General features: G+C 36.5%; 1 protein-coding gene and 1 pseudogene across 4 annotated transcripts in view; one reads left to right on the top strand and one right to left on the bottom strand.

Moving 5' to 3' along the window:
* The window catches only part of ZMYM4 (zinc finger MYM-type containing 4), a 178,506-nt gene that overhangs the window by 61,641 nt on the left and 92,102 nt on the right, over positions 1-24,763 (top strand). For all 4 annotated transcript variants that reach the window (XM_033422167.2, XM_049697738.1, XM_033422168.2 and 1 more), the window contains exon 2: positions 11,627-11,672. In XM_033422167.2, coding sequence (XP_033278058.1) covers positions 11,627-11,672 — 46 coding nt within the window. The remainder of the gene's footprint in view (positions 1-11,626; positions 11,673-24,763) is intronic.
* Positions 2,610-2,746, bottom strand: LOC117200216 (uncharacterized; annotated as a pseudogene).

Below are 24,763 nucleotides of genomic sequence, written 5' to 3'. Positions count from 1 at the left end.
TAGTAGTTGTGGGTCGTGGGCTCTAGAGCACAGGCTCAGTAGTTGTGGTGCATGGGCTTAGTTGCTCCATGGCATGTGGGTTCTTCCTGGACCAGGGCTCGAACCCGTGTCCTCTGCATTGGCAGGCGGGTTCTTAACCACTGCGCCACCAGGAAAGTCCACTTAAGTTGCTTCTAATTGTAACTTTGGTGACAGCACATGAGATACTAATTACAAACACTAAGTATACTTATAGTAAGTTGATAGTGAGTCAGTTTTGTTTTGTTGGAGAAATCGAGCCCATTTAAGTTTTAGTTCATGTCAAAGTAATTTTAGTAGAAATAATTATTATATTTTACTTTACATAAATTTTAGAATGAATAAAAATGTGAAAGGAGTGCGGATTTGATTCCATTTTAAGGGAAGACTTGTCAATATCTTAAGTCATTTAATTGGGAAAAAAGCACCTAAGGAGAGAGAGTGAGGTCTACTTTTTTAGTGTCTTCATCAAGTTTTCAGTCTCCGTTACACCAATTTGAGTTTTTAGTTTATGCCTAGCTTGAAGGGAATTGTGAGCATCAAGTTTGAGAGGCTGGAGATAACTTTTAGGGTATCGTAGACCAACTTCATTCATTTATATGGGTTGAAGAATTTGAACCACGGAAGAGTTAAGTTTCTAGTTTAAGGTCTGTTAGTGAATTAGAAGCAGAGTAGCATCTAGAAAGAAACTCTACTGATGCTAACAGTCTTTCTTGAGACCTATTACATATTTGACAGCAAATATTTTCCACATCTAACTACATACTTACATTTTGTTTACTCTGTACAGTCAGTCTTCACTTTGCAGGCTTCTGATATGCTCGAATTTCTATTGGTATAGTTTAGTTAAAAAACACCGGTCACCTAACAACACAGTTCAACTGTCATTTACTGTGGTATGTTAACTGAATAATTGTGTAGTGTATAAACTTTGATGCTTGCTCTTCAGTTCACAAATCACTACATATATCAATAGATAGATGCCCATCATAATTGGTGACCAATCACATTACTTCTCTCAAAGTCTGTTGGAGGTTGGTCACTGTGCGTCTGTTATTCATTTTTTGTACAGATAGCAAAGTTTACAGATGTGTTACCTCTTTGTTTTCCAATGATAAATTCACGTGACATTTTACAAAACTGGACAAAGGAGAGAGTTGACCAGCAAAGATGGAAGTTCATCAAAGAAATGAAAGGTGATAATACTAGATCTGAAAAATTGGATGTTATAGAAGATTTGAAAGTAGTGGCAGGTAGTGAAGATAGGACAAGTACTTTTCCTGTATGAAGGTTTGGTATGAACTGTATTGAAAACATGAGATGAATATAAAAAATAAGGTAAAATTGCTTCAACATCATATAGTTTAAATTGTAATAGAAACAGATCTCAATCAGTTTGGCTAACATTCATGCCAAGCTGCATTGAAAGAAAACTAATTACAAGGAGACTGAAGAAATTTTCATTACCAGTAAAGGCTGATTTCATTTCAGAATCAGCATGCTGCTAGAGCAGATAGGGATGCTGCTGTGAATTTTACTCCCAGATTCCAAAGATTAGTTGAGCAAATAATTGATCATCAACTATTTAATGTGGGATAGGTCTGTTTTGGAAGGCAGTCTCATCAGTAATTTATGTGACGGAAGACAGGATCATGAAGTGGTCATAAGGTGGAGAATATAGATATAAAGTCTGAGGAACTTAGTAAAGGCAAATTTATGAACATAAATGAAGAAAAGTGATTGTGACAGAAAGGATGAAAATGTCTCAGAGGAAGTGACTGGAAAAAATATCACATTAAAGGAACTCTTGGAAGTATATGACAAGATTGAAAGGGCAAAGGATAAAATGTTGCATGTCCAACCAAACTTGGAAAGATTTATGACATTTTGCCAAGGCTTGGAAGAGATACTTATTCTGTATCATAAGTTATATGAGGAAAAGAAGGAGGTAAGCACTGTCTTACTTTCTTGGTAAGGTTTTTACAAAGAAACAAAATACTGATTCTCAATGTTTCTTATGTTTTAAATTATAAAATAGTAAATATTACACAGTAGTCTTCATTTCTCTATACATTTTAACTGACAGTAAAAGAGTCTTAAACAGAACAATGTAATTTTTTCCCTTTAATTATTCAGATTGCTTTGCTTGATTTCAGATTGCAAAGTCATTTTTGTGGTCCTGTACTACAGTGCAAAGTGAGCACTTCCTGTATAAAAAGTATGTTTTTCCCATAAGAAATTTGTTATATTTTCCAAGTTGATAAAATGATTATAAAGATTATCAATATGAATAAATTTGAAGCTTTAAGTAAAGGATGTTTGAATTGGAGTAGCAATAGGGAAAAAAGACTAGCATTACAGTTGTGGGGTTGAGGGAAGAGGACTGGACATTTAATTTGGAGTGGTCTGTTGCAAGCATAAAAACTATTTGATGCTCCTGCTTAATTTTTGTGATTCTTGCAAATTTTAAAGTAAACTGAGGATGTTTAAGTTTTTAATATAAAATGAGTTTTAAATACTTATTAACTAGTAAAAGTAATTCTTTTGTTCAGCAAACATTTATTGATCTTCTGTATGTTAGGCATTGTTGTTGTAGGTGCTAGGCTTACAGCAGTATGGGACCAGACACAGATCTCTCTAGACTAGAATATATTTTAACTTTCTTCCTGCTTTGAACTGGTAAGAACAGATACTACACTTGATCTTAGCCGAAAGGCCGAGAAGTGATTCCCTGCTTTGAAAAATGTGAAATCTCTAATTCTTTATGAGTCTTGATTTCATTTAGGTTCTGTTGAAAGAAACTATTATTTTTACTTTTTGTATAACTTTAAAGGCTTTTGTGTAGACAGTGTTTATTGTTCCTTTTTTAGATAGTCTCCAAAATGGGGTTACAACTCCAGGTTTATATAACCCCTGTCGATGGGATATTTCATGATACAGCTTCAGAGATGTGGATGGGTACTTGATTTCTTATAGAATCCCCAACTTGGGAGTAAAATTTTTATAGTTGCTGTCATAGACGCATCTGTAGGTGTAGAGCTGGGAAAGAGTTGTGAATTCTACCTTGTTCAGGAGGTTGGATGTTTGTGGATTATGTGAGATTATGGCATCGTTAAAGAGTTGTAACTTTAGTTTAGGCATTAGCTATTGATTTTAAGACTGGAGAAGCTTAAACACTGCACGGTGGTCTAGAGAGATGAAACTACGTGATGGATTGGGTGAGCTGTAGGTCATTAGCTAGAGTATTTGCTTTGGGAATGGGGATGTAATGGGTATATGAAGGCAGGAAAAGATGAAGCAGTAGAGGAAGTAGGGCCAGACTGTGGAGGGTCAGAAGTTTGGGCTTTTTTCTGGGGAGCCTTTTTCACAGCTCTATGTGTATGTACTTTTAAACTCTCAGTACCTCCATTTCTTCACCTACAAAATAGAGGTGTTAACTGTACTTACTTGATGAGATTTTGAGGAGGTTAAATTGAATTAAGTCATGTAAAGTGCTTGAAAAAGACCAGACACAGGGTAAGGTTCTTGCTAAGTATTGACCACTAATCATTATGGTTTGTGAGCCATTGTATCAGGTAATCTAAAAAATTCTGTAATCAGGCAGTTGATAGAAATGATAATCACAAATGGTTAATAACTATATGGAAAGATGCTTCAAAATTTCAAAAATGAAAATGAAAGCAATTAAATGTAAATAAAACAGCAAAATGCAAATTTAAATGAGATAACATCTTTTTCCTACCAAATTGAAGATGGTGAATAAAACTCCATGCCAAATGGTGGAAAAGTTCTATAATATTATATTTGGAAAAAATATCTGATCACAGAACTCTTTTTTCTTAGGGCCCCTTGAAGGTTTTGTATAACAAATACTGAGAAATGCAAAGTTATGATATTCACTTTATATAAAAGATACTGAGAGATTATACAACACAATGTGCTATGGCCTATAGGTATCCCACGATGAAAAAGATTTATCTAGAAAGTGATACTGACACATACATAAGTTAACTGTGCCATAAGTGACTGTAAATGAAATACGAATCAAGTGCTACAGAGAAGGAGTCAAGAATTCTAAATGGGTTATCAGAAAAGGCCTTATTGAAGAGCTGTATTTTAAAGAAGCATTGGAGAGAATTCCCTGGTGGTCCAGTGGTTAGAACTCCACACTTCCACTGCTAGTGGCTCCGATTAAATCCCTGGTTGGGTAACTAAGATCCTGCAAGCTGCGCGGCGCGGCAGAAAAAAAAAACAACAAAAAAACCCAGCAGTAGCATTGGAATTTTATCAGATAGAAGTCATTCCCAGTAGAAGGAAAACAATATGAGAATGGTATGATGAGAACTTTGGGTAGGAGTAAGAAATAACCTTACTCCATAGAGTAATTTTCAGAGCACGAATCTTCCTTCTTGCCATCTCCTTCATTTTTTTTTTCTTAGGATAAAGTCCAGTGTCTAAACATGACTAATACTTAGGGTGACCAAACTGAGACTTTTTTTTCTTTGCTTTTATTTTTTTGGCTGCACCCTGTGGCATGCCAGATCCTTGTTCCCCGACCAGGGATCAAAACCTGCGCCCCCTGCATTGGAAGCGGGGAGTCTTAACCACTGGACTGCCAAGGAAGTCCCAAACTGAGACACTTTTGAGAGTGAAAGGGATCACATTAACAGTTACATGGGGATGATAGGCCTAAGCTGAGATGCTTTTGGCTAACTGGAATATGTGGTCACCCTGTCTGTGAAGAATGTCCAGTGTTTGGCCCATGATTTGTCATCAGCTTTATTTTACAGTGCTGACCTGCTTTACTGCCAGAATTCTTATCCACCTAGTCTTTCTGAATTTTGAATTCTCTATTTTATCTCCTGCTAAGAACCTTTACATTTGCTGTTCTTTTCTTGAACCTTCTCTCCCATCTTTTCACCTGTTTTAATTCTTAGTCATCCTTCAGATCTTAAATTACAGAACAGTGTTTCTTTGTCTCTCCTGACCTCCTGTATAGGTTAGCTCATCATGGAGAGTAGTGGTTTATCTAAAACCCTAAGATGTGTTGGAAATATAACTGATAGTCTTACTACTGATCAGTTGAAGAGAATGGAGGAAAAGTTTTGAGAGTTCTTGTTTGACTTCCAGGGTGTTGGGGCTACTACTAAAATGAAAAAAGGTGAAAAGAGTAGGTTTTAGAGAAGAAGATGCTGAAGCACATTTGATAGTTTTCAGTATCTGCTTAATCATTGAAAAATCCACCTTCAGCTCCCTCAACTGTTTTATAGCTATTGGTCTATTGTTTAGTTTTCATTGAATAAATTTATCATATAAACTCTCAAATTGTTACAGATATTAAAACCAGTTTGAGAAAAGTGTTTATGGTATTAGGCATTCTAGCAATTATGTCCAGGGAATTTGTGAAGTTGTATGGAGGATCAAAGAGAAAAGTAACTTTTTTTTTTTTTGCGTTACGCGGGCCTCTCACTGTTGTCTCCCGTTGCGGAGACGCGCAGGCTCAACGGCCATGGCTCACGGGCCTAGCCGCTCCGCAGCATGTGGGATCTTCCTGGACCGGGGCATGAACCCGTGTCCCCTGCATCGGCAGGCGGACTCTCAACCACTGCGCCACCAGGGAAGCCCAAATTAACTTTTTTAAAATAAAATAAAAATTATTGGTTTAGGATCCAATAAGTTTCTTTTTTTTAAAAAATTATTTTATTCTTGGCTGCATCGGGTCTTAGTTGCGGCATGTGGGATCTTCATTGCGGTGCGTGGGCTTCTGTCTAGGTGTGGTGTGTGAGTTTTCTCTGTCTAGTTGTGGCACGTGGGCTCTGTAGTTTGCAGCATGCGGGCTCTGTAGTTGAGGCATGTGGGCTCAATAGTTGTGGCATGTGGGCTTAGTTGCCCCATGGCATGTGGGATCTTAGTTCCCCAACCAGGAATTGAACCTCCGTCCCCTGCATTGGAAAGTGAACTCTTTACCACTGGACCACCAGGGAAGTCCCAATAAATTTCTAACTGTGATTTTTTTTTTTTTTGGCCACACCACGTGGCACGTGGGATTAGTTCCCTGACCAGAGATCGAACCCGGGCCCCCTGCAGTGGAAGCGCAGAGTCCTAACCACTGGACAGCCAGGGGATTCCCTCTAACTGTGATTTTTTAAATGTTTAATTTTTTTTCTGCAGGTGGCTGTGGGTGGTGTTTATCAATTCACAGTATATTGGGATTTTTAATTCCTCCAGGGTTAGGGAACTTCAGTGTTCTGTTTTTTAAGTAAAAATATAGTTTATCCCCAATGCTTAATTTTTGAAATACAGAGGGCTGAAACATTTGCCCAGTGCTTTCCTTTTATTTTAAGCAGTGGACACATTTTTACAAGTGAAATGTTGTAATGAACCCTAATTTTTAAAACAAGGGAAGATATCTTTTATTAGTGTAATCATATTGCTCACATTTACTGTATATTTACTTTGCTAAGTACCATGCTAAATGCTTTTCATTTAATCATCCTAACAATCCTGGGAAGTGTAAGTATCACTATATATATATTTTGTGGGTAAGGAAATTTGAAAGTAAAAACCTTAAAGTTATTTATTTTATAAGTTTAAATATGAACAGTTATATGTTTTGAATGGGTAGAACCTATGAGACTATTTTGATAACTAAAAATGAACCGGTAATTTTTTGTCCTAAATTAATATCTATATTCATTTATTTTTTTAATTTTAAGTTTTGTAGTACTGAGAAAATCCTTGCCCATACAAAATATTTAATATGGATTTTTAAAAAAAATTTACTTATTTGGTTGCACCAAGTCTTAGTTGTGGCAAATGGGCTCCTCAGTTGTGGCTCCAGGGCTCCTTAGTTGCGGTATGTGGGGTCCTCAGTTGTGGCATGTGAACTCAGTTGTGGCATGTGAACTCAGTTGCGGCATGCATGTGGGATCCAGTTCCCTGCGTTGGGAGCTCGGAGTCTCATCCACTGCGCCACCAGGGAAGTCCTGAAGTCAGCTTTGCTTTTAAGTCCAATTAAATCTTTCATGAAACTTGAGCGATGAGTAGTACATTAATTTCAAAGCTAAATTACTATTTGTATCTAATTTCTTATTTATAAATATACAGGCTGGACAAGAAGCACCCAAACATATTTAGCGAAATCACTATATTGTAACAAAGCTAAGTCTTATTACTTGTACATTTGTTGACACCCCATTGGTTAGATTATAGGCCAAGCAGGTGTTCTGGAGTCCTGATGGAGTCCATAATTGAGAGTGATGTTAGTGTGACCTGCTTGGGCAATGTTAAGTGAGTAGTCACCAGCAGGTTTGAATTAAAACAAATAAAAACTCAAAAAAACACACAACCCAATCAAAAAATGGGCAGAAGATCTCAATAGACATTTCTCCAAAGAAGACATATACATGGCCAACAGGCACATGAAAAGATGCTCAACGACACTAATTATTAGAGAAATGTGAATCAAAGCTACAATGAAGTATCACCTCACACCAGTCAAAATGGCCGTCCTCAAAAAGTCTACAAATGATAAATTCTGGAGAGGGTGTGGAGAAAAGGGAACCCTGCTACACTGTTGGTGGGAATGTAAATTGGTACAGCCACTATGGAGAACAGTATGGAGGTTCCTTAAAAACCTAAAAATAGAGCTATCATATGATCCAGCAGTCCCACTCCTGGGCATGTATCTGGAAAAAACCAATAATTTGAAAATATACATGCACCCCAATGTTCACTGCAGTACTATCTACAATAGCCAAGACATGGAAGCAACCTAAATGACCATCAACAGATGAATGGATAAAGAAGATGTACATATATACAGTGGAATATAACTCAGCCATTTTAAAAAAGAATGAAATAATGCCATTTGCAGCAACATGGATGGACCTAGAGATTATCTTACTAAGTGAAGTAAGTCAAAGATAAATATCATATGATATCACTTATATGTGGAAACAAAAAGAATGAAACAAATAAACTTATTTGCAAAACAGAAAGAGACTCACAGAGTTCAAAGACAAATTTAAGGTTACCAAAGGGGAAAGGTGGGTGGGAGGGATAAATTAGGAGGTTGGGATTAACATACATACTACTATATATAAAATAATCAACAAGGACCTATTGTATAGCACAGGGAACTCTACTCAATACTCTGTAGTAACCTATATGGGAAAAGAATTTGAAAAAGAATAGATATGTGTATATGTATAACTGAGTCACTTTGCTGTACACCTGAAACTAACACAACATGGTAAATCAACTATACTCCAATATAAAATAAAAAGGATTTTTAAAGAAGAAAAAAACAACAAAATCAAAATGAGTCAAAGACAGACTCTCCCCTAATTGATGCTCTGCCTTATCAAGAAGTTCAAATACATAAAGAGTTAGCACTAAAATGAGGTAACCTCATCACACAGGAAATTGTACTTGAGGGACTTCATTGTATTAAACATATTATTTATTTAACACATTTGAATGTATATTTTAAAAATTATTCTTTAAAAAATACTGGTATATGCCCACATAACAACTCCCTGTTAATCTTGTTTCAGTAGTGCCTTTTGGTTTTTAATACCTAAACTTTATAGAAGTATTTTTCTCAATGTGTTTTTAAAACAGCTTAATAGAGATGTAATTCATATGTCATGCAGTTCACCCATTTAAAGTGCATAATTCAGTAGCTGTATTTTCACAGTTGTGCAGCCACATCAACGTTAGAACATTTTCATCACCAGAAAAAAGAAAGGCAGTATTGTAGAAAAAGTGCATTATCTTCAAACACTTGGATCCCCTTCTTTCTTTTTTTCTTACATATTTTACTTTATTTTTAAAAATTTTATTGGAGTATAATTGCTTTACAATGTTGTGTTTCTACTGTACAGCAAAATGAATCAGCTGTACATATACATATATCCCCTCTTTTTTGGATTTTCTTCCCATTTAGGTCACCACAGAGGACTGAGTAGAATTCCCTGAGCTGTACAGTAGGTTCTTATTAGTTATCTATTTTATATGTAGTATCAATAGTGTATATATGTCAATCCCAATCTTCCAATTCATCCTACCACCCTCGGATCCGTTTCAGTGCAGACAAGTACTTTCATTCTTTGGCTTGCAGTCACATCTCCCATTTCCCTTTTATTCTAGAACATAGCTCATTGAGTGGAATGGTAGGTAGAATAACCTTAACAATTTCTTTTCTTTGCTTTCCTTTTCAGTGTTCATATCATTGAATTCAGTTATGTTAAATGTGTTTAATGAATCACCTGCACTATAATTTTTTATTTTCTCTTTTTGTTTCCTTTTGGAAACTCTGACATTTCACCAGGATGTATCTTTTTTTTCGCTTTCTCTTTGTTATTTGGTGGACCCATTCAATCTCAAATATTAATTTATTTAGTTCAGGGAAATTTTCTTCTATTATTTCACCTGTCTATTGTTCTCTTCTTTGGATTTGCCTTTGAGATTTCTGTTACACCTAATCGTTTAATCTTCCATGTTTTCATATAAAGTATCTTCCAACTCTTTGACTTTTCGTTTTTTGGAAACTGATTGAGAACTCTGTCGTTAGCTTGGCCAGTAAGATTTTTATTTTTGCTGCCATTTTCTTGTTTCCAAATATTTTCTCATGTCTCCTTTTCATGGCCCATCTAAATATTTTCTGATGTTTAGTTTTTTGTATCAGTAGCCTCTCAGATATCTCAGATACCACTTAAAATATTTTTTAGAAGTTCGTTTTCTGTAAATTGTTTCCTTCTGGAGTGGTTATTCTGTTAATTCACCTTGAGCCTTCTCTTTCCCATAGTTAATTTCTTTCAGAAACCTGGGATCCTCGGTTGTCTGTTCACATTTATGAGTGTTAGCTAGCTGTCGTGTTGTGTTTCATCTGTAGTTACGTAGGTAGTTCTTTTTCCCTGAAGTTTTTCCCTTGAATGGGGAGATTTCACTCTAGCTTAGTAGGCAAGGTTTATCACAAAGCTGACTTGTTTCTGTTTTTGCCTCATTGATGAGTAGTAGGTAGAGAAGCAGGAGATTGGAATGCTCAAACTTGCCAAAGTGAGGAGACCTTTGAAGACTAGGAGTGAAACATACTAGTAGTGTCTTTATTAGCTTCTGGGTGGAGTTGCCGCTGCTTTACTTTTTTCCCCCCATGTCTGTTTTAAAGGCCTGAAATTACGTCAGAATTGGCTCTGCTTCTGTCTTGGGCCCTAACATACTCAAAAAGGAACCATTCCTGTAATATGGCTTACTTTCATTTAAAGAGAAGCAGAGGGACTTCCCTGGTGGTCCAGTGGTTAAGAATCTATCTTGCAATGCAGGGGACGCTGATTTGATCCCTGGTCAGGAAACTAAGATCCCACATTCCACAGGGCAACTAAGCCTGCGCACCGCAATTAAGAGCCCGAGTGCCACAACGAAAGATCCCGCGTGCTGCAACTAAGACCCGACGCAGCCAAAAAATAAATAAATATTAAAGAGCAGCAGACTTCTGGCTTTAGCCTAAGAGCAAAACCTATTGATGCTGGTTGTTCTGTTTAGTTATTATTTTTTTAATTAATTAATTTTGGTTGTGTTGGGTCTTCAGTGCTGCACGCGGGCTTTCTTTAGTTGCCTCAAGCAGGGGCTACTCTTCGTTGGGTGCGTGGGCTTCTCATTGCAGTGGCTTCTCTTGTTGCAGAGCACGGGCTCTAGAGTGTAGGCTCAGTAGTTGTGGCGCATGGGCTCAGTAGTTGTGGCTTGCAGGCTCTAGTGCACAGGCTCAGTAGTTGTGGCACACGGGCTTAGTTGCTCCGCAGCATGTGGCATCTTCACGGACCAGGGCTTGAACCCGTGTCCCCTGCATTGGCAGGCAGATTCTTAACCAATGCGCCACCAGGGAAGCCCTGTTCTGTTCAGTTTTGATTAGAAGTTTTACATAGTTCTTAATAATAAGTGTTGTTAGTAAGTTCTCAGTAAGTGTTGGCTGTGTTTTTTATTATTATTATTACAAAAGTATATGATCCTCTGTATTTTGTGATAGGAAAGTGATTTTTGAAAAATAAGTAGCTTTTTTGAATCACTTTTTTGTACACCTGAAACCTTGTAAACCAACTATACTTCAGTTTTTTTTTTTTTTTTTTGCGGTACGCGGGCCTCTCACTGCTGTGGTCTCTCCCATTGCGGAGCACAGGCTCCGAACACGCAGGCTCAGCGGCCATGGCTCACGGGCCCAGCTGCTCCGCGGCATGTGGGATCTTCCCGGACCAGGGCACGAACCCGTGTCCCCTGCATCGGCAGGCGGACTCTCAACCACTGCGCCACCAGGGAAGCCCTATACTTCAGTTTTTTAAAAAAACCTTAAAAAAATAAAATAAGTAGCTTTTTTATAGTGAGGGCATGTATTTATGTCTTCATTTTTGGGTTGCGGGCTTTGGCCTGAGAACCCGTTTTATTCATTCTGAATTTTACTTTACTCTGTTTGGTGGTGTTTTTGTTCATGTTGTTGTGAATTCATATACTTTGGGTTGAAGATTACAGCTCTAAGGAGAGCAAGGAGGGACACTAAAGGGTATGAATGAAGGATATGATAATAATGTTACTTTTTCTTTTTTTGCTTTTTCAGTTTGAGCAGAAAACTGGTGCAGTTTTTGATGAAATTGTAGAGAACTGTAAGTACCGTTCTAGAAAGAAACCAATCATGTCTTTAGATAGATAATAAATATGTCTAGAGAAAACATTAATCTGTAACAGTGATTAGTTAGGGCTAATTAATGTGATGGTCCAATTTGATTTAAGTTTAGATCTTATCACACTTTGTTAGTATTTTAATAAAGTTAATCTGAATTGTAAGAATCTTACTCTTTTCTTTAAATATTTTATTCTCATAGTTATTAATGTTGAAATATAGCCATGCTTTGTGTGTGTGTGGATCATATTGAACTTATCACTCAGTAAAGGTTTCTACTTTGTTTACAGGGTCTCTTAATTTTCTCTTCATATTTTTTCCATTGTTATATGGTTTTCTTAAAAGAAACTTTGTTTCTTAGATTATAAAAGTAATACATTCTATTTTATAATACAAAAATGAATAAAGCAGAAAATAAAAGCCTTTACCATTCTCCAAGGAGAATCAGTTTTAAACATGTAATATATATCTTTCCAGACTTTTTTCTATGAATGGAAATGTATATCTCTATGTGATGGGAGGGGATTTATGTATCCTGTGAATGTTGTTCTTGCTTTTTTCATACAACTGCCTAGATATATTCTGTGTCAGTGGATATGGACCTATTGCATCCTTTCTAGTGGGTACTCAGTATTTTATTGTATGGCTGTACTATAAGTTAATCAGATTCCTCTTTTACATGTGTGTGTATTATTTTCAACTTTTTACTATTATAAACAATATTAAGTATGCATTTCTATACACATCTTTGTCTACTTGCTGAAGTGTTTTTGTAGGATAAATTCTAAGGATAGACTTTCTTCCAGTTTTATTGACATATAATTGACATACTGTTTTGACTTACATACATCGTGAAATGATTACCTCAATAAGTTTAGTGAATCTAACAATAGAATTGATGAATCATCAAAGGATGTTCATGCAGTTGTTTATGAAGGATAAATTTTATCATCTAGAATTCCTGAGTCAAGGAGAATGTTCATTTCTTTTGTTTTTTGTTTACTTTCACCAGAAGGATCTGTGAGTACCTTCTTTCTCTTTGGAATTAGTTTGTTTATATTTTTTGAGTGATAACAGTTTTCAGACTACATGTTGAGAAGTAACTAGCTCTCCTGATCCTCGTTGGGTTTAGTTATTGAATATCCTTTCTGTTGCATTTAAGCAAGAAAAATAGACTCTTGCTCACTTATCCAGAAAAACACTTCAGAAGTATATTGGGGGATTTCACAGAATTTAGGGAGGAGGTAAAGAACAAATTTCCCCCAGGGAACTCAGTCTAATGTGATTGTGGGCCTTTTGTCTCTAGTACTGCCAGAAAGCAGTTATGCTCCAATGACTTTTAGTCGTTATTTTTATCCATTTTAGATTTTAAGTTCCTAGGAAGAAGATTATGATTGGGCCAGCTTGCATCCGATGTTTATCTTTGAACCAGTCATCTGTGGTCAGGGGTAACAGATCAAAAAGTAAAACATGGGGCTGTTAGAAGGTATCCCTCAGCCATTATGTCTCACTTTTAGCAAATAAATTTTGATTTCCTGCTTCTGGATATGCCTTTGCTCAAGCCTGTATACTAGTAATAGAAATTAATCAAATAGCTTTCTAATGATGGTTTTAATCTGATGCTTTATTTGTTAAAGATGTTGCAGTAACAACAATCTTAAAGTGGTAGCAGAAATCTTAAGGCAGTAACCAAGCTGCTATACAATGGGTCTGTACACACAACATTTGGGGTTTATGTTTCTGGTGCCTGGTGCTTTTTTTGCTTCATCCCTGCAAACATTTTTAGGCTGGAGATTTACAAGCAGGGGATTTTATACCAAATGTTAAGTGCAAATGGTGTGGTAAAGATTACCTTTATCTCCCCCTTTCTGGTAGTTTATAATTAAGGGGCTGTTGAAGGCAGAGAAGTGACTAGCTTGGAAGAGGAGACTGGCCTCCCTCCGTGAAGGGAACTCAGGAACACAGACACCTATTCAGGAGAGATAAGGGCAGACTGCTACATAGATGGTATTCAGGAAGTGCTTGATTCCAAAGATGGTCATTTGAGGCCTACCATTTTGTCTTGATGTCGATGTACAGAAAAAAGGAAATTCACTGTTTCTCAGGCAAGTGCATCAAAATGTTTTGTGTAATACCAGACTTACCATATGTTCATTGCCCAAGACCACCAGGACGTGCGGCTTCACATATTTGGTTTTATAGATCAAGTTCGGCCCTTCTAGGGCACAATCCTTCTGAAACTTTCAGCAGACTATAGTGTCTGCTAATTGTTGGGACGCATAAACTGATAGAATGTAACTCCATCAGTGAGGACTTTGGGAAATTTGGTTTAAACATGAAAAAGCTGAATTGATTTTACAAATATGTAGTGTTTTCGGTGAAAGGGATTTAAAAGAAAAAAGCCTTCAATATTTTATGCAAATCAAAAGAGAGAGTAGGGCTGTCCAACTTCTAGTTCATCATTTGGAGGATTTGTGCTGTGGATTATTCAAGATAACATGGTGATAGTGGAAGTGACTGTTATACGGTGCATTACCCTAATTCATGTTCCCTTAACCATTGCCACTTTATGTGAAGTTTGAAAGAAGTTCAGATAGAATAGAGAGGGACTTCCCTGGTGGTCCAGTGATTAAGACTCCGTGCTCCCAATGCAGGGGTCCGGGTTCCATCCCTGGTCAGGGAACTAGATCCCGCATGCCGAAACTAAGAGTTCACATGTGCAGCTCAAGATCCCACATGCCACAACTAAAAAAGATCCTGCATGTGGCCACGAAGATTTCGCATGCCGCAACTAAGACCTGGCGCAGCCAAATAAATATAAGAAAAAAATAGAACAGAGAAATTAAAAAAATTTTTATTGAAGTATAGTTGATTTACAATGTTGTGTTAATTTCTGAATTGCCCCCTAGTTCACTAGAATCACAGGTTTTGAATTATAATTGTTATTTGGTAGAAATAAAGGAATAATTGGTAAAAGAGATTTCTGTGCATTAATTTTGTATCCTGCTACTTTATGAAATTCATCGGTTAGCTCCAGTAGTTTTTTGGTGGCATTTTTAAGATTCTCTATGTATAGTGTCATGTCACCTGATGTGATTTTTTTTTTTTTTTCTGATGTGATTTTAAATGGGATTTTTTTTAAGCTTTCTTTTTAAAATTTCATTGTTAGCGTAAAGAAATGCAACAGATATCTTTACATTAAGCTTGTATCCTTTTACCTTGCTGAATGCATTTATTAGTTCTAATAGTTTTTGTGTGGAGTCTTTAGGGTTTTCTATATAGAGTATTGTGTCATCTGTGTACAATGACAATTTTACCTCTTACCTTCCAATTTGGATACATTTTCTTTTTCTTGTCTGATTTCTGTGGCTAGGACTTCCAATATTATGTTTGAATAGAAGCAGTGAGATTGGGCATCCTTGTGTTGTTCCAGAATTTAGCAGGAAGGCTTTAAGGTTTTCACCACTGAGTGCTGTATTGACTGTGGGTTTGTCATAAATGGCTTTTATTATGTTGAGATATGTTCCCTCTATACCCATTTTGGTGAGAGTTTTTATCATGAATGGATGTTGAATTTTATCAAATGCTTTTTCTGTATCTGTTGGTTTTTGTCTTTTGTTGATGTGATGTATCACATTGATTGCTTTGCATATGTTGAACTATCCCTGTGACCCTGGAATAAATCCAAGTTGATCATGTTGTATAATCCTTATGTGTTGTTGGATTCTGTTTGCTAATATTTTGTTGAGGATTTTTGCACCTGTTTTCATTCAAAGATATTGGCCTGTAATTTTCTCTTCTTGTATTTTCTTTGTCTGGTTTTGGTATTAGGGTGTAGGTGGCTTCATAGAATGAATGCGGGAGTCATTGACCCTCCTCTTCAATCATGACCCTCCTCTTCAATCCTTTGGAAGAGTTGTAGAAGTATAAGTATGAGTTCTTCTATGTATATTTGGTAGAATTACCCAGTGAAGCCTTATGGTCCTAGATTTTGTTTGCAGGGAGGGTTTTGTTTGTTTGTTTTTTATTACAAGTTCTGTTTCACTTCTAGTGATTGGTCTGTTCAAATTATCTGTTTCTTCTTGATTCAGTTTTGGCAGGCTGTATGTTTCTAGGAACTTGTCTATTTCTTCTAGGTTGTATATTTTATTGGCATATAACTGTTCATAGTAATTCCTTAGGATTTTTTGAGTTTCTGCTGTATTGGTTGTTTCTCCTCTTTCATTTCTTATTTTGTTTATTTGGCTTTTCTCTCTTTTCTCCCTAGTGATCCTGGCCAGTGATTTGTCAATTTTGTTTATCCTTTCAGAAAATCAGCTCTTGGTTTTATTGATTTTTTAAAAAAGTCTCTATTTCCTCTCTGATTTTTATTATTTCCTTCCTTCTTCTGACATTAAGTTTTGTTTGTTCTTCTTTTTCTCATTATTGTAGGTGGTAGGTTAGGTTGCTTATTTGAGATTTTTCTTCTTTTTTGAGGAAGGCCTGTATCTCTGTGAATTTCCCTCTTAGATCTGCTTTTGTTGCATCCCATAGATTTTATATGGTTTTGTTTTCATTGTCATTTATCTCGAGGTATTTTTTAATTTCCTGTTTGATTTCATTGTTGACCCATTAGTTTTTTAGTAGCATGTTGTTTAGTCTCCATGTAATCTTTTTTTTTTTTTTTTTTTTTTTTTGTGGTACGCGGGACTCTCACCATTGTGGCCTCTCCCGTTGCGGAGCACAGGCTCTGGATGCGCAGGCTGAGCGGCCGTGGCTAACGGGCCCAGCTGCTCCGCGGCATGTGGGATCTTCCCGGACCGGGCACGAACCCATGTCCCCTGCATTGGCAGGTGGACTCTTAACCACTGCGCCACCAGGGAAGCCCTGTAATCGTTTTTTTTCCTTGCTTTTCTCTCTGTGGTTGATTTCTAGTTTCATGCCTTTGTGGTCAGAGAAGATGCTTGAAATAATTTCTGTCCTTTTAAATTTGTTGAGGCTTGTTTTGGGCCACAGACTGTGGTCTATCCTTGAGAGTGTTTCACGCGCTCTCGAAGAGAATGTGTGTTCTGTTTGTTTTGGCTATAGTGTCCTATAGATATCAATTCAGTCTAACTGTTCTGTTGTGTCATTTAGAGTCTGTGTTGCCTTATTAGTTTTCTGTCTGGAAAATCTGTCCGTTGATGTGAGTGGGGTTGTTAAATCTATTATTGTGTTCCCGTCAGTTTCTCCTCTTATGTCTGTTAGTATTTTATGTGTTTGGGTGCTTCTATATTAGGTGCATTTATGTTAATGAGTGTAATATCCTCTTTTTGTATTGATCCTTTTATCATTATATAGTGTCCTTCTTTGCCTTTTTTTATACCCTTTGTTTTAAAGTCCATTTTATTTGATACGAGTGTTGCTGTCCCCACTTTCTTGTCATTTACATTTGCGTGAAATATCTTTTTCCATCCCCTCACTTTCAATCCATTCATGTCTTTTGCCCTAAAGCGACTCTCTTGTAGGCAGCATATTTTACGTTCTTGTTTTATTATCCAATCAGTCACTCTATGCTTTTGATCGGAGCTTTTAGTCCAGTGACATTTACAGTAATTATTGATAAGTATGTATTTATTGCCATTTTTCCTTGCTTTTCTTATAGTTTTTAACCACATTTTCATTGTTGATCAATATATTGTTTAGTTTTGCTTATTTATGAACTCTGTATTTTTTAATCATACTGTATATGTTACCACTTTGTTTTATCATTGTATATTCTTTTTCTTAAAATTAAATAATTTTATTTTTGGCTGCATTGGGTCTTCATTGCTGTGCGTGGTTTTTCTCTAGTTGTGGCGAGTGGGGGCTGCTCTTCGTTATGGTGCATGGGCTTCTCATTACAGTGGCTTCTCTTGTTGCAGAGAATGGGCTCTAGGCGTCTAGGCTTCAGTAGTTGTGGCACACGGGCTCAGTAGTTGTGGTGCACGGGCTTAGCTGCTCTGAGCCATGTGGGATCTTCCCGGACCAGGGCTCAAACCCGTGTCCCCTGCATTGGCAGGCGGATTCTTAACCACTGCGCCACCAGGGAAGTCCCTTATTGTATATTCTTGAGATTTGTCTGTACTGATCATTTAGCTCTCATTCATTCATCACTGATGTATAGTAATTCATTATATAAACATTATAATTTTTTTTTTAAAAGAAGATGTTGGGGGTAGGAGTTTATTAATTAATTAATTAATTTTTGCTGTGTTGGGTCTTCGTTTCTGTACGAGGGCTTTCTCTAGTTGTGGCAAGTGGGGGCCACTCTTCATCGCGGCGCGCGGGCCTCTCACTATCATGGCCTCTCTTGTTGCGGAGCACAGGCTCCAGACGCACAGGCTCAGTAGTTGTGGCTCACGGGCCTAGTTGCTCCACGGCATGTGGGATCCTCCCAGACCAGGGCTCAAACCTGTGTCCCCTGCATTAGCAGGCAGATTCTCAACCACTGCGCCACCAGGGAAGCCCATAATTTTCATTTATTCATTTTAAATTGTGGTAAAAAAACCCACATAATGTAAAAATTTACCATCTTAATCATTTTTAAGTGTATAGTTCCATAATATTAAGTACATTCACGTTTTTATGCAACAAATCTGTAGAACTATTTTATCTTGCAAAACTGAAATTTCTGTATCCATTGAACAAAATTTCCCTCCCCTCTTAAGGTTTATACATGTTGTAACATGTATTGGGATGTCCTTCCCCCTTTTTTTCTTTTGCGGTACGCGGGCCTCTCACTGTTGTAGCCTCTCCCGCTGCGGAGCACAGGCTCCGGACACGCAGGCTCAGCAGCTATGGCTCACTGGCCCAACCGCTCCGTGGCATGTGGGATCTTCCCAGACCGGGGCACGGACCCGTGTCCCCTGCATCGGCAGGCGGACTCTCAACCACTGCGCCACCAGGGAAGCCCTCCTTCCTTTTTAAGGCTGAATAATATTCCGCTGTATGGGTAGTACCACATTTTGTTTATCCATTCACCTGTTGATGGGCATTTGGATTGCTTCTGCCTCTTGGTTTTTGTGAATGATGCTGCACTGAACATGGCGAGCAAATATCTCTTCATGATTCTGCTTTCATTTGTCTTGGATATATACCCAGAAATGGGATTGCTTGTTCATATGGTAATTCTGTTTTCATTTTTTTTGAGGACTTGCCATACTGTTTTCAGGAGCGGTGGCACCATTTTACATTCGCACTAACACAGGGATTCCAGTTTCTCCACATCCTTGTCAACACTTGTCACTTTCTGTGTTTTTGATCGTAACCATCCTAATGGGTGTGAGGTGATATCTCATTGTAGTTTTGATTAGCATTTCTCTAATGATTAGTAATGTTGAGCGTCTTTTGATATGCTTGTTGGCCATTTGTCTTCTTGGAGAAATGTCTTTTTCCAAGTCCTTTCGCCAGTTTTGAATTGGGTTATTTGTTTTTTTTCTTATTGTTGATTTGTAAGAGTTCTTTATATATTCTGGATATTACCCCCGTCAGATGTATGATTTGCAAATACTTGCTTCCATTCCATGTGTTACCTTTTCACTCTGTTGGTTGTTTCTTTTGACATCCAGAAGTTTTAAAAATTTGATGTAGGTAGTCCCATTTGTTTATTTTTGCTTTTGTTGCCTGTGTTTTTGGTGTCATGTCCAAGAAATCATTGCCTAATCCAGTGTCATGAAGGTTTTTCCCTATGTTTTCTTTTAGGAGTTTTATACTTTTAGGTCTTATGTTTAAAATATATCAAAATTTCAAAATCTATTTTAGTGTATATATATTGGGTTGGCCAAAAAGTTCCTTTGGTTTTTTTTTTTTTTTTCCGGTATGCGGGCCTCTCACTGTTGTGGCCTCTCCCGTTGCGGAGCACGGGCTCTGGACACGCAGGCTCAATGGCCATGGCTCACGGGCCCAGCCACTCTGCGGCACCTGGGATCTTCCCGGACCGGGGCACGAACCCATGTCTCCTGCATCGGCAGGCGGACTCTCAACCACTGCGCCACCAGGGAAGCCCGTTCTTTTGGTTTCTAAGTAAAAATAAAAGGCACATTTTTCATTTTCACCAAGAACTTTATTGAGCAACGTATTCACCCTTTTGTTCCACTTCTACCATTTTTCAGGCAACTGCATAATTCCATCTTCCCAAGACTTTTTATCTTTTTGAGCTAAGAGCTGTTTCAGGTGCCTTTTAACAGTCTTCCAGGGGATTGAAATTTTTTCCACTAAGAGAATTTTGAAAAGACTGAAATAAATGGAAATTTGAAGGTGCAATGTCTGCTGAATACTGCAGATGAATCAGAACTTCCCGGCCAAGCTTTAACAGTTTTTGCCTGGTCATCAAAGAAACATGCAGTCTTGTAGTATCCTGATGGAAGATTATGCATTTTCTGTTGACTAATTCTGGATGCTTTTAGTCGAATGCTGCTTTCAGTTGGTCTAATTGGGAACAGTACTTGTTGGAATTAATGGTTTGGTTTTTCAGAAGGAGCTCATAATAGAGGACTCCCTTCCAGTCCCACCATATACACAACATCACCTTCTTTGGATGAAGACCGGCATTTGGTGTGGTTGGTGGCGGTTCATTTCGCTTGCCCCACAGTCTCTTCCATTCCACATTATTGTACAGTATCCATTTTTCATCACCTGTCACAATTTGTTTTAAAAATGAATGTTTTCCTTACGTTTAAGTAGAGAATCGCACGCGGAAATACAGTCAAGAAGGTTTTTTTTGCTTGATTTACTTGGAACGCAAACATCAAAGCGATTAACATAACCAAGCTGGTGTAAATGATTTTCAACACTTGATTTGTATATTTTGAGTATGTTGGCTATCTGCCATGTGGTATAGCGTTGACTGTTCTCACTTAATGTCTCGATTTGATCACTGTCAACTTCAACAGGTCTACTTGACTGTGGAGCATTGCCCAGCAACAAATCTTCAGCACGAAACTTTGCAAACCACTTTTGACACGTTCAGTCAGTCACAGCACCTTCTCCATATACTGCACAAATCTTTTTTGTGTGTTTCAGTTGCGTTTTTACCTTTCTTGAAATAATAAAGCATAATATGCTGGAAATGTTGCTTTCTTGCTTCCATCTTCAATATTAAAATGGCTACACAAAAGTTTACCAATTTTGATGTTTTTTTTTTAAGTACTCGCTGATAAGACAGCTGTCACAATACAACCTAACAAAATTGTTTTGAATGAAGTTTAAAGACAGTTAAATCCTACTAGAGCCATCCTACAGAAAATGACAAACCTTTTGGCCAATCCAATACTTCTTGATGTTTCTAGTTTTTCCATTACAAATCTTTCCTCTACGAACATCCTTGCATGTTTTCTGATTCATACAAGAAAGTACCATGTATGGAGTTCAATGTGAAATCTATTTCTTGTGGTGAGTCTGTCAAAAACAAGTTTAGAATATATTTCTTTAGGACAGGAATTGTCAAACTTTTTCTCTAAAAGACCAGATAGTAAATATTTTAGGCTTTATAGGTATGCTTTCTCTGTTGCAGCATTCAGCTCTGACTTTTTAGCATGAAAGCAGTCATAGACAGTATAAGAAGGGATTAGTGTGTTTGTTTCCAATTAAACTTTATCGGCACTGAATACTGAATTTAGTGTAATTTTCAGGTGTCAAGAAATATCTTTCTTTTAATTTTTTTTTAACCACTTAAAAATGTTAAAACCATTCTTAGCTCATGGGTTATACGAATACAACACAGGTGGCTTCTGGATTTAGCATGCAGACACAATTTACCTACCCCTGCTCTAGGGTGTATATGGAAAGTGATTGCTCAGGCATTGGATGTGTACATTCTCAACTTACTAGAAATGCAAAGCTCAATTTTTTCAGTAGTTTCATCCATTTATAATTCTACCATTGTTTAGAGTTTTGGTCACTATGCATTTGGCCAACACTTGATATTATCAGACTTTTAAACTTTGTAATTATAGCAGGTATAACATGGAATTCACTTTTTAAAATTTATGTTTTCCTGATTAGTAATTTGGTTGAACATTTTTTCATGTGTTTTGGCCATTTCTGATTCTTTTGCAAAATCTGTTGCCCACTTGCAAAATCTGTTGCCCACTTGCTATTGGGTTGTTGGTCTTTTCTTTTTTTTTACATCTTTATTGGAGTATAATTGCTTTACAATGGTGTGTTAGTTTCTGCTTTATAACAAAGTGAATCAGTTATACATATGTTCCCATATCTCTTCCCTCTTGCGTCTCCCTCCCTCCAACCCTCCCTATCCTATCCCTCCAGGCGGTCACAAAGCACCGAGCTGATCTCCCTGTGCTATGCGGCTGCTTCCCACTAGCTATCTACCTTACGTTTGGTAGTGTATATATGTCCATGCCTCTCTCTCGCTTTGTCACAGCTTACCCTTCCCCCTCCCCATATCCTCAAGTCCATTCTCTAGTAGGTCTGTATCTTTATTCCTGTCTTACCCCTAGGTTCTTCATGACATTTTTTTTTCTTAAATTCCATATATATGTGTTAGCATACGGTATTTGTCTTTCTCTTTCTGACTTACTTCACTCTGTATGACAGACTCTAGGTCTATCCACCTCATTACAAATAGCTCAATTTTGTTTATTTTTATGGCTGAGTAATATTCCATTGTATATATGTGCCATATCTTCTTTATCCATTCATGCGATGATGGACACTTAGGTTGTTTCCATCTCTGGGCTATTGTAAATAGAGCTGCAATGAACATTTTGGTACAGGACTCTTTTTGAATTATGGTTTTCTCAGGGTATATGCCCAGTAGTGGGATTGCTGGGTCACATGTAGTTCTATTTGTAGTTTTTTAAGGAACCTCCATACTGTTCTCCTTAGTGGCTGTACCAATTCACGTTCCCACCAGCAGTGCAAGAGTGTTCCCTTTTCTCCACACCCTCTCCAGCATTTATTGTTTCTAGATTTTTTGATGATGGCCATTCTGACTGGTGTGAGATGATATCTCATTGTAGTTTTGATTTGCATTAATCATTAGAGAAATGCAAATCAAAACTACATTGAGGTCTTTTCTTAACTGCATTGTTGTTCTCTAAATATCCTGAAGAATAAACTTGTCAGTTATAGATATTGAAAATAAAATTTCCTAACTCATGATTTATCTTTATAATACTTTGCATAAGCAGAAATAAATTTTAATTTATTTGAATGATAATAAATGTATCAGTCTTTTCCTTTATGGTTTTTCTTTTTTTTTTTTTAATTTTATTTAGGTAAACCTTTTCTAGGTTGAGGTCAGAAAGATCTTACATATTATTTCCTAAAATGTTCATTGGTTTTACTTTATCATAGAATCAACTGTTTCATGGTTTGGCTTAGGGAACTAATTTTATTTCTTTCCATAATACTAACAAATTGTCTCACCACCATTTATGAAATACTATTTCCTTTACATAGTTACCTGAAAAGCTACTCTGTAGTGTATACCTATGGGCTTTTTCTCCACATTCTCCAATGGACGTTTTGTTTATTTCTGTGCCATGTTCTTTTAATTAATTTACTTTATAATAAGTCTTGATAACCTGATGGTTGACATTCTTGAAAAGTTTTCTTCAGGAATGTTTCACCTGTTCTTCCTACTGTTCATTTTAGAAATATCTTGCCAAGTCACTAACAAAACAAAATCAAATAAGCGCAAAATTTTGATGGGATTGTCTTTGAGTCTATAGATCAACTGAGAGAGAATTGGCATGTTTATGATAGTGAGTCGTTCTATCTATGAACTTCGTGTGTCTTTTCATTTATTTAAATCTTTAATGCTTTTCAATAAAATTTTATAATCTATAATGGATTATCTTGGAAGATTTTATATTTTAGCATTTAAGTCTTAGTTTGATATTTATTTTTGGATTTAGGATAAGATTGGGGTCTACTTTCTTCAGATGAGTAGCTGATTGTGCTGACATGATAAAAATTTATCTTTTCCTCTTAATAGTTAATATTTTTATCAGTGAACCGAATTGGCACTATGAGGTATATTTAAGTTCTATATATAAGGGAATCTTTTTCTGTATTTCTGTTAAAGTCTGTATTTATATATTTACATGTTAATGTTTACAGTAAATATTTAATTCTATACTATTGTCATTGATTTTATTATTAGTATATATTATTATAAGAAATATTTTTTCACTTTGAGGTATAGACATTTATCTGCTATGTCAAGCCAATGTCTTAGTTTTAATTTCTGTTATTTTAAAGCTTTTCTTTAGGCTGTTCATCCACTGAATTTTAATGTGATTGTATTAAAGATCCAAAAATAGTCTGTTGGAATTCTAATTGAAAATGCATACCTTTATATGTTACTTTTTAGGGAGAATCAGTAGTTTACTATATTTTTCTATTCAGGAGCAGACTATATCTTATACAGATTTTGGTTTATGCCGTTTACTTAAATTTTATAGTTGCTTACAAGTAATATGTATTGTGCTTTTCTCGTATCATTTGAACTTTGCAAATGGAGTTTTTTTCATTTCTATGTTCTTATTACAAGAACAGTCTATTATTTTACTTAATTTCCTTATTAAATCTAATAGTCTTTTAAAATTTGAGCCTACTTTTCCAGTCATAAAACTGTATCAACTAAAAATATTTTATTTCTTTATCCCAGTGACTACTCAAATTATGTATTTAATGTTTTTGCCAAACCTCAGGATTTTATTGTAAGTAATAATCAAGGTAGTTGTCACTTTTGACTAATTTTTGAGTCCAGTTAAGTGGTTCTCATAATCATTTAGGGATAATTATTGTAGGTTACTGTCACATTTGCTAAGGCTTTATTACATTTTTAAAAATTATTATTCCCATTTTACATTGAGGGATGGGTGAAGAATGTTAGTATTTAAAAATTACTGGGATCAATTTGCTAATATTTCATTAAGGATTTTTCTAACAGACTTTGTGTACGATTGGAGTTACAGCTTTATGAAATGTTTTATAGGATTCACCAATAAAACCATCTTGGCTTGGAGATTTCTTGGTGTGAGTTTGTAAATTATGAATTCAAATTTTCAAATAGATACAGGATTATTTATAGTTTATATTTAATCT

The sequence above is a fragment of the Orcinus orca genome, chromosome 1 (assembly GCF_937001465.1).
Source record: "Orcinus orca chromosome 1, mOrcOrc1.1, whole genome shotgun sequence".
NCBI classification, from domain to species: Eukaryota; Metazoa; Chordata; class Mammalia; order Artiodactyla; family Delphinidae; genus Orcinus; species Orcinus orca.
The sequence above is the reverse complement of the archived record's forward strand: the minus strand, read 5'-3'. Positions and strand labels throughout refer to the sequence as shown.